The following is an 11,102-nucleotide window of genomic DNA, read 5'->3' as shown; positions in this document are numbered from 1 at the left end:
TTGCAATTTTTACACGCACTTCATGAAACCTCTCTTCGGCTTCCAACAAACGACATTTTGTCTGTCTTCTTAGCTTGTCTTCGAATATTGTGACGAAAACTCCTTCTCATACCGGGCTTGAACTTCTTAAATATTTAACTTATTTATACATATCTATCTAACCCTTACTCTTGAAAACTACTCAATAATGTGATATTTATGAGTATAAAAAGGGACTAGCCGGATTGAAATCATTGTCGATTTTTTGGTTTTTATCTGATGTCCATAGCCGCATTGGTTTGCCATATTTGTAACAGAATATTTTTTTATGATATCTTAAAGTAATACTAAGTAAAAACAAATAGGATGCTTCGTTTTCAATTTTCTTTTTTGTTTTGTTGTGCTTTTTGTTTTGTTTTCCCGCTATTTTGAGAGTTCTTGAAACCTGGTTTCCAAAACTGGGTTTTGCCTCGGTTTTTGTTTTGTTTTGTTTGTTTTGTTTTGTTTTGTTTTGCTTTTGCTGTGCTTTGTTTTGCTTTGCTGTTGTTTGCCTTGCTTTGTTTTTTTCTTTCTTTGTTTGCTTTGCTTTTTGCGTTGTTTTCTTTTTTTTTTCGTTTTTTTTTTTTTTTTTTTTTTCGTTTTGTTTTGTTTTGCTTTGCTTTGCTTGCTTTTCTTTGTTTTTTGCTTGTTTTTGTTTTTTTTTTTCGTTCGTTTTGTTTTGCTTTGTTTGTTTTGGTTTTTTTTTTCTTTTTTTTTTTTTTTTTTTTTTTTTTTTTCGTTTGTGTAGACTTTTCTTGCGTGCTGGTGTTGTTTTTTTTTAAGGAGATCGGGGTTTTGTTTTGCTTTGCTTTGTTTGCTTCGCTTCTCATTTGTTTGTTTTGCTTCGTTTTCGTTTCGTTTTACGTTTTGTTTTTCGTTTCGCGTTTCGTTTTGCTTTGTTTTTTCAAGAGTTGAAAAAAGATATGAACAACAAATTGCAACTTGGGGGGGGGGGCTAGTTTCAAAACGTGATAAAAACCAGAAAAACCTGTATGGAAACAGGTTCAAAACATTCGTGTCTTTTTATAAAACTCGTTTTTCTATCATAATCCGTTCACGAAAGATTTTGCAAAGAATTTGTTGCTGGAATTCTTAAATCTTTTTTCTTTTTTATTTTTAGCCGATACAATAATGAGGCTTGTTATTTCTAAAAATATTTATCCCTACTCTCTGAGAGAGTCTAAGATAAAGAACGCGTTTTATAAACGTGAAATGAACACTATATTTATTCGTTTTTATTCTATAGTATGTAGCTATTTTACGAAAGTTGTCTTCGTAGTAAATAAACCAATTTCACTTGGGCGTAGTGTTTTCCCATTTCAGACCACATGTCATTCCCTAGAGTATCATTTCTTTGTTTAAGGCTTGCGCTCGGTTGCGTACGAGAAGACACATGAATATGGATACAACTCAAACACAGAATCTTATTCTTAGGAGAATGACACGTGGTCTGAAATGGGAAAACACTACACCCAAGGTGTTATAACGAGTCTTTTAGAAGCCAAAACCAGGCTAAACCAATCATGTTTTACCTTCTGTATCCGATATATCTCTTTATGTATATATACAGAATGCTTTATCTTTGCTTTTTTTCCTTAAATTTATCATGGTTATAATAATATTGAGTCGGACAACCTTTGCGAAGTAGGTTAGTAGTCTCATGTGGTTAGGGAAGTTCATTTAATATGCCGAGGGGGGGGGGGGGGGGGGGGGATGAAGATTTCTCCCCAAAACCTTATTTTTTTTACAGGCCCCCCCCCTTGGGACTTAATTTCCGAAGTTCCCCCAAACAACCCATGAAATGTTCAATTGAGAGCCCCCCACGTATGGATAACAAAGTTTGGGTAACCCCTACCCCCTCCCCCACGTTCAACATACTTTCATCCCCCCCGGCATATCAAACGAACTTTCCCTCAACAAACTAAATGTACACAATTTGTAACTTCTCAATTTACTCATTTCTTAACTAAAGAAAAAAGTATTTTACTCTGAATATCTTGAAATGACTTGCATTTATCTCGCAGTACTTAGTGGTTTTCGGATAGAAATAAAGATTATATTAAAAAAAAGACGTTTTTTTTGGTGTGTTGGTCGTCTTAACCCAAAATAACTGCAGATCGAGGACTGCTTGCTTCTGATTGGAAAAATTGGTTTATTGCACACTTATGTTCACCCAATCATATTCGAGGATTGTAACACATATTAAATAAGCATCAAACTGCATTAGCACAAATAACACTCAACACAAATGTAAATTTTCTCGCTTTCTGATTGATTTACAGCCGTGTTAAACTTTTCCCGTGTTTTTCTAGTGAAAATTTACCACGATTTGACGCCAATAGTGGGTCAAAATTAGTTATGCCCAAAATTACTTAAATGTATAGTGTAACAAGACTTACTAAGAATTCTATTCCTACCATAATGTGAAGTGCAACTAAAACTCCAAAATATCAAAATCGAATTCTTCCAAGTCCGGTTTGATCTTATCCCTGGAAAAAGAAAGAAAGAAAGAAAAAATATTTTCAGTTTTCAGTGAATGATTTTTTAAAACAGCTTGTTTATGAGACAATTATAGTCACTCGTAACGAAATAGCCTATATACAGGAAGCCCTAAGACTTTCAGTGAAATGCTTTTTCAAAAAGCAAAAAGGTTAGTTGATCATTTCCTATTTCTAAATGTGCAGACAAAAGAATGTACTTTTGTACTTAGGGGGAGAAAATTGTCAACGCTTATTACCACCCCGCAAGGATGGCAGTGGGTCAGCTCAACGGAGTCGAACTGAAAGCATGTGAAGGCGCCTCTTGCAGGTGCTATATAGTCCATGTATGACCCCGGAGCACAGCTCTAACCTGCTTGAATTAGTTATGGTTGATTTAAGAGGAGGGAGGAAAAACCAGAGGGCCGGAAAAACCCTTGCAGTCAGAAAAAAAACCAACTAACTCAGCTCGCATGCAGCAACTGGGATTCGAACCCCGAATCTCAAAGGTGAGCAGCGAGTATTTTACCACCACGTGTTCCTGACTCCCCGAAACCAAGTCAGGCAGTATGATAGCGGCAGCTTGTATAAACGTATACTCACCAAGTCTTGGGTGTGACATAGTAGTAGGTATATCGTTTAATGGAAAGCCGTTGAATCCATTGCACATGGCTTGATTGTAATCACCCATGTTCACGAAATACAGCCAGTCACCAACAGAAAGCTGAAGAACAAAGTGATAAGGAAAAGAGGATGCTTTTCTAAAAGAAATACATATTTTTGTGTATTGTTTTCAAATATTTCATCTTCGATTCTTCTACCTTTCTCCTTCCCTCCCTCCCTCCCTCGTTTCTTCCCTTCCTTCCTTTTTCGCTCTCTTGTACTGTTAAATTGTTTTGCATCTATTGCATTCCTCCTCCCTCCCTCCCTCCCTCCCGCCCGCCCTCCCTCCCTTCCTTCCTTCCTTCCTTCCTTTCTCGCTCCCTTCTTTCCATTTCTTTCATCCTAGCATTTCTATCCACACTTGTTTCCTTCAACCGTTTTGCTTATATACGCTCGAATTCGTTCCTCCTTCCAACCCTTTAATGCAAATGCTTTACCTTTGGTAGCATACAATTCTTGCTGATTCTATCATTGGAGTCAAGGGTTTGTCCCCAAATGCACGAAGGAAAGAGAATATTGCTTGTAGTTCCAAGTGGTTTTGGACCAAAGTCAAAGGCTTTGTCATAATGAATTTTATGAAAGGAGCTCCAGATCCCATTGTCTATATAATACATGTAACCCTAAAGGAGTAAGGAAGCATAAATAAAAATTAGCAAACCACTTGAAAAGTTGGAACAACATACGCTGCACTGCGTGTCCACGTGCATCTCAGGAATTGTTGCTTGCAACGTTTGTACAGACCAATCCATTTGCACCGTGTGTTCACCGCAGGAACTGGTGCGAGCAACGTTTGTACAGACCAATCCATTTGCACCGTGTGTCCATCTCAGGAACTGTTGCTTGCAACGTTTGTACAGACCAATCCATTTGCACCGTGTGTCCACCGCAGGAACTGGTGCGAGCAACGTTTGTACAGACCAATCCATTTGCACCGTGTGTCCATCTCAGGAACTGTTGCTTGCAACGTTTGTACAGACCAATCCATTTGCACCGTGTGTCCACCGCAGGAACTGGTGCGAGCAACGTTTGTACAGACCAATCCATTCGCACCGTGTGTCCATCTCAGGAACTGTTGCTTGCAACGTTTGTACAGACCAATCCATTTGCACCGTGTGTCCACCACAGGAACTGGTGCGAGCAACGTTTGTATTGACCAATCCATTTGCACCGTGTGTCCATCTCAGGAGCTGTTGCTTGCAACGTTTGTACAGACCAAACCATTTGCACCGTGTGTCCATCTCAGGAGCTGTTGCGTGCACCATTGTACGGACCAATATATGGTTATGGTTATGGAAGCTTTATTTAAACAGGCCTAGGGTGGCCCATTCAGCTAAAAGCTGGTATCCAGAGTGCCCCTTTACGCTTATGCACCTTTACAAATATCGCGCACAACAGCTCTCACCTTTCCACACGTATGCAATGTCACCAATTTTTAGCAGCGCGAGATGGCTAGGCTCTAACGACTTACTGTTTCTGGGCCTCCGTCCTTGAATGTCACAAAAAGACTTTCCTGCTTTTTGATCTCTTTGACGGTCGTAACGTTCGCCACAAGAGTGTAGAGCGAACAAGCAAAATACCTCCCAGGTTCAGCAATAATCTTCACCCCACATCCCACAGGAAAGTATTTGTCAAGGGCAGAATTAACCACATCGCATATCTAGGAAAGACTCTGGTTAGTCGTCATTGAAAATTGGCGAAACATTCTGGTAGTGACACTAGAGAAAAACGTTTGCGCATTCGTGCATTTCAGCACGTGTTCTAAGAATTTTGAAGAGTTTGAGTGAGAAAATAAATGTTTTTTTTTTCTCCAAGTATACAAAAAAGTTCGAGAGTATCCTTTTGTCAGACCAAGATACTGTCTTAACAAACACAATATGAAGGAATTAGCCTTAAGTTTAAAGCATGGACACTAAGTTTTGACATTTTGTGAAGTCCAATTTATCAGGCATGCTTGAAACTCAAGTATGTTTTGACTAATTCGCATACGGATTCAGAGCATGCGCAGACGTTTTTAATTCGTGTCTGTGGTAGTGGCATCGATATCTCATCGTCAGGGAACAGCGTATGCGATTTCACGTGGTACAGTGGAAAAATGACTGTTTTATTGCAGATATATCTAAGATGCATAATATGCGGTAATTTGGGTGTGGGAATTGTTTACCTCTTCAAAAGAGCATTTGCCCTCTTTCCCCGGAAATCCTCCCCCAATGTCCAGGATGCTGAAGGAAAAACCAACCTTTTCCTTAAAGTAAAGTTACGACAAATGGTTACATATGGCTGATTTATTCTTATGCAAGAAAAGCAAAACAATACACCGTTTTCAAATTAGTCAAATACCCCTGTGTTCCTTGATCACAGACTCATTTAGGCTCCGTCCACACGTATCCGGAAATTTTTGTATCCGCAAATTATTTTTTGCGGATACGAAAATGTTTACGTCCACACGCAGCATATTCGAATCGTTTTCACCGTCCACACGTATCCGTTTTCGTAAAATTTGCGGATACGGACACAAAAATTTGCGGACACGTGTGGACGCAACCTGTATCCGTAAAAAAAAAATTGCGGATACAAAAATTTGCGGATACGTGTGGACGGGGCCTTATACAGGGTTAGCTTCATTTCAGTGTTTAAATGTTCACAAATATCAACAGTAAAGTAAAGAATGCACAATTGCCCTAATTGACCATGACGTCACATCAAAACAATCTTCAACAATCTATTGTTTAAACGCAAAGGATCATGGTCGTCGGAGGGGGTTAAATCAACGCAAATTCACCGAAAATTGTTCTAAAACCCGTATCAATCCACGAAGAGAAGTAGAATAGCCAGCAAACGCTCAGAATATTTTTTAGTACATATTAACACATATTATATCTGAAAACCAGGCCATTTTAGATTAAACTGTTTCGCTAGGAGCAAATTTGGTTGAATTTTCTATTGGATTAGGCGATTCTATTCCCCACATATACAAGCAGTGACGTCATAGTGAATAAGGACAAATTGAACGATACAAAAACTTTGAAATTTCACAGACCTTCACTGGAATGCATGACAATTCAAAGTAATTCTATACAAAATCGAGGTAAACCCTGTAAACACAGAATTCGAAACTGGAGTATTTATAGACCAAATTCAAAACTCGCACCGATGTGAGGCTTAAGTTGTGAACAAAGGAATCTGGCGTGATTCGTGACTTTTGAATCACGCCAGATTACTTTGAGTCACGCCAGACCCCTTTGTTCACAACTTAAGCCTCACATCGGTGCGAGTTTTGAATTTGGTCTATAGTACGGACAAGACCAGAAGAACCCTTATCGTTTCACAATAATGCCACGATCTATCTCAGAGATCAACACTCAAACTTACCCCAGTTTCAAATATCGCTTTAGCTGTCTGAATGGCCTCTCCATAAGGCTTTGCATCGAGGCTATCGGAGCCTACGTGAAAACTGAAAAAATCATTATACGACGCCATGTCATTAGTAAGAAAACGACTGGGTCACAAATTATTAGGGAGAATTTTTTCAATAGGGTTTGTGATTCTGACCTTACGCCAACGACATCCAGTCCTAGATTCTTCGCTTTCATGAGAAGACCTTTGCAATCACGCGGATTAATGCCACTCTTCTCTCCATTCTAAGAGAAACTAGAGAAATTTAGACTGGAGAAAGGTCTTTAAGGTGACTGCCTACTTTTGGAAATTGATTTAAGCTTTTCTTAAAACTTCGATTTTCCGAATTGAAATTTAATGCTGATTCCAAATCTGGAAAGAAAAATAGGGTGTCCCGAGCTCGTTTTCGAGATAATCAGCATTTAATGGAAGCCTACGCACGAGCTTTGGGAGTAAGAATTGCGCCACCGGAAGTGATTAGAAAAAAAAGATTAATAAGATAATAGTTATTTGCAGACTATATGATTGTACGAACGAAGGCTAGTCAATCCTTCTACAATAATACATGGATATTTTCGACAAAAAGACAAAGAGATTGATTTGTCATATTTTGTAGTTTCGGTGCTCTTAAAAATCTCATAAAGTCGAACAAAAATCCCTACAAAAATCTATTTTTTCAAGTGTTCCTGATTTAAACTTTTCCTAAAATGTTGATATAACCTAGATTTTTAGGAGTTTTTTCGAATGAGCTAATTAAAAAATAGAGAGTCCCGTGCAAAATTTGAGGGTTTTGCCCTGATGAAGCTCAAAACGCGTATGGTTCTTCAATAAAATCTTGTAGATCTTTCAGCGGTTTTTGAGCGCGCGCAGATCGTGGGCTGAAATCGAACGTTCAAAAGTAGGCAGCCACCTTAAGCAAGGGAGCACGGCAGACATAAATTTGTTGATTGGTATTCCTGTGGTAGTGACGTATGCTGACGAATACGGTTATCCGCTACTGCGCACGCTCCTACGCAACGACGATGACGCCATTATTTGAGCCCACATTGTGCGCGCGCACTAAAACCGTTCAAAATCGCGAATGACTTCAAAAAGACGACTTCCACAAACAGGTCACATGCGCCTATATACTTCCCTTAAAACGAGCAACTGTGTTAGAATGAGCAACAGAAATGAAAAGAGCACCTCGATATTAGGAGGGTGGCAGAGTTTTAGCTCATAACAAGCGAAACAGGAAAAATCGCATTAAATATAAAATCAAATATTTTATGAGGATTTGTATGGGAAAATATGCTGGATGGCAAAGCTTGCCCATGCAAATCCTTATAAAATATTTCATTTTGTATTTAATGCCATTTCTCCTATTTTCGACTTTCACATCCCCATAATGCCTTGCGTTTTTGGGGGGTAACCAATCAAAAAACTGTCCCAAATGGAAATGTTTCTTAATTGAATTTATACTATACCTGCTTTTATTTGTACAATACTGATTATCAGTTTATTCCAAGTTGTTTTTGCGAGTAAGATCATGAAGAGTTTTGGTCTTACAGAAAATGTATTGAGTTACGAAAAAATGTTTAAAATCTTACATTAAACGTCTTCAAGCTTCTATCTTTTTCTGTTTTTTACTTCTTCATTTTATCTTCGGATACCAAACAAGGTATTTTCAACATTGTCTGATCAGCCTTCAGCAAAACAAGTGGGTTTTTACCCTCTGGTTACCCCCCAAAGACGGGAATGGGGATGTGAAAGTCGAGAATAGTCAACACTATGAGCTGAAACTTCCTGTTGAGCTACTCTTTCATTTCTAAAGTTCGTTTTCAGAAAACTGCTCGCTTTAAAAGAAGTAGGGTCACGTGACCTGTTATTGCAAGTCGTCGAGGAACCATACACGTTTTGAACTTCAACAGGGCAAAACCCTCAAATTGTGCACAGGAATCTATTTTTATAGTATTCTCGAAAGGTCACAAAAAAAACTTTTGACAAAATTTGAAAAAAGGACAAAAATTACCAAGCACAAGACGTGTAAAAAATTAATTTTCACTATATTCAGTCAACATTTTCCAAATCCTTTCACTTACACCTACTTGCAAGAACGTTGTCAAAAGATATTAGAACATTAGTAATTTAGGGAGAAAGGAATACATTAAAAGACAAAAGAAAAAGTTCATCTTCAGTGATCTTCTTTTGTTTTTTAATATAATTCCTATCCCACTAAATCACTAATTTTCTATTTTCAAATGTCAACGTTCTTGCAAGTAGGTGTAAAGCTGTAAAAAGATATATAATTTAGGATTTAAGAAAAAAAAAAATTAAAAGCTTGATTACCTTTTTCTTCAAAAGTTGTCGATAAGCTTATTTTACATCGCGAATATCTCGAAAACTACCTCGGGACATGATCGAAATCAATAAATATTCTTTACCGTATCGTGTCGTGCGCTAAAGCTACTTGGTCGGAATCGTATGAGAATTCTGCAATCACAAGAATGGTAATCTTAGTTATCTTATCTTATCTTTTTGTCTAAAAGACAAGGGAGGAATGTCAGGATGATGCATCGATATATGGGAAGATATATGGTTCAATGAATGTATAAACAAACGGATGGGATGGGATGAATGGATGGATGGATAGATGGATGGATGGATGGATGGAAGGATGGATGGATGGATGGATGGATGGATGGATGGATGGGTGTATGGATGGATGGATGGGTGGGTGGATGGATGGATGAGATGGGATGGAATGGGATGGATGGATGGGTGGGTGGGTGAGTGGGTGGGTGGATGGATGGGTGGGTGGGTGGGTAGATGGATGGATGGATGGATGGGTGGGTGGCTAAGTGGATGGATGGACGGACGGACGGACGGACGGACGGACGGACGGACGGACGGACGGACGGACGGACGGATGGATGGATAGAGGGTTGGGTGGATGGGTGGATGGGTGGATGGGTGGGTTGTTTGGTGGGTGGGTGGATGGGTGGTTGGGATGGGATAAGATGGGATGGGATAAGATGGGATGGGATAAGATGGGATGGGATGGGATAAGATGGGATGGGATGGGATGTGACAGATGGAATAGATGTATGTTGCGACTCACTTAGATTCTGGATGTGTTTCCTTCATCTTGTGCAGTTCTGACTCGCAGTCAAAGGTCATCATCGACACTCCACATTGTTCTGCAAACCTAGTCAACACGTACACTACACATCAGTAGTTCACATATGTAGGAATCTTATCTCTAGAACACACATGAATTATCATTTGACTAAAGCTTTGTTACCAAGTCAGAAGTTTATACGTTATATATTTAGTACAGATTTACCGAATTATGGAATTTAGTATAGACCAAGATAAAACACTGACAAGACTAATAAAGCTTTCGTATTTGTACAAAATCCGATAGAAAACAACGAGTACCTTTTCGTGGGCAGACGACGTCAGACGATAGATTTACGTTTAAATATCGATTTGCTAACGCCATAGTGAGTAAGTGACACATTTGCATATTCAGACCCCTCACAATAGCTCGTTTCTACGCTTCGCGTATCCTCGAGTTAAAAAGGTCCTGGTTCTTAACAATTCCTCGCCCTACATCGGTCTGTGTTACCTACGAAGTCCTATCTTTTATAGAGAGACTGGCCTGCATTCCCTTTTAGTCAGGGGAGTTGTCAAGGAATCAAAATATTGCATTATGACAGGGCAGATAAACGACCAGCCCGCTACTTTCACAATTTTTTTATTTAACTGAGTTTAATACTAGAATATATTAAGGGTTTTATTTTGTGACAAACTGCTCGAAACTTGTGACGAAATTTTGTCGAATTAGAGTAAAGGCTACTTATTAGTATTCACGAAAATGTCAGCTTTTCTGCTGATCAAAGTATCACCTCTCCAAAAGTACACGACTTTATATCTCAAACACGCATTCGATACATTTTGGTCGCATTTGATATTTTGCTATTTGGCTCCAAAAGAACGTGTTTACAAAATATTGATCTTAAATACGTAAAGCCGTCCTTATGGCGAAAGGCCAAAAACCGTTTTTCTGCCCTGTCTTGTATCACACTTTATAGGAACACAGGAGAACGCGTGTCCATTGATTAAACCTATGCATGAATTCAAAGGTTCTACCTGATGTGAGATAGCTTCTTGCAGGGATGAGCGTAGATTATATCTTGTGGACTGACTCCCATCTCGATGGCTAATCTAATCTCTCCCTATCAAAAAGTTACACAAAAAAACATCACTAGAAAAGCTGTATTCTAATTTAGTTTAAAAGATTTATTTCATGCATTAAAATGAGTTCTATTAAGCGATGGTTATTCCATTTTTGAAATACCAACCTTACTAGCACAGTCAAAGCCAATTCCCAGCTTGGATAAGAGACGTACCAAAACGGGGTCAGGATTACACTTGACAGCTGTATGGAAGCAAATGATAACTCTTGGCATCTAACCTACACAAATAGCGTCTACTATTGTTTCAAGTTAAGCCTGCAACTGCTCGCTTTGAACATAGGGCTAACGAGGTTGCACAAGACTCCCAGAC

The 11,102-nt window shown here is 38.8% G+C and overlaps 1 protein-coding gene across 1 annotated transcript; it reads right to left on the bottom strand.

The window, feature by feature from the left end:
* Window positions 1-2,501: 2,501 nt before the first annotated feature.
* Window positions 2,502-11,005, bottom strand: LOC116301950 (ornithine decarboxylase 1). Its single transcript, XM_089029194.1, has 11 exons — window positions 10,898-11,005; window positions 10,686-10,771; window positions 9,652-9,738; window positions 8,975-9,023; window positions 6,708-6,796; window positions 6,528-6,609; window positions 5,320-5,400; window positions 4,627-4,815; window positions 3,596-3,778; window positions 3,025-3,219; window positions 2,502-2,507 (listed from the first exon to the last, which is right to left on the bottom strand). The coding sequence occupies exons 1-11, from the start codon at window positions 11,003-11,005 to the stop codon at window positions 2,502-2,504; spliced, it is 1,155 nt and encodes a 384-aa protein (XP_088885320.1).
* Between the last annotated feature and the right edge of the window lie 97 nt (window positions 11,006-11,102).

This window comes from Actinia tenebrosa, unplaced genomic scaffold, assembly GCF_029948245.1.
Source record: "Actinia tenebrosa isolate PJP-AT-01 unplaced genomic scaffold, QUT_ActTen_1.0 PGA_scaffold13__45_contigs__length_12533684, whole genome shotgun sequence".
Lineage (NCBI taxonomy): Eukaryota > Metazoa > Cnidaria > Anthozoa > Actiniaria > Actiniidae > Actinia > Actinia tenebrosa.
Note: the sequence above shows the minus strand (reverse complement) of the source record. Positions and strands in the feature narration are given on the sequence as shown.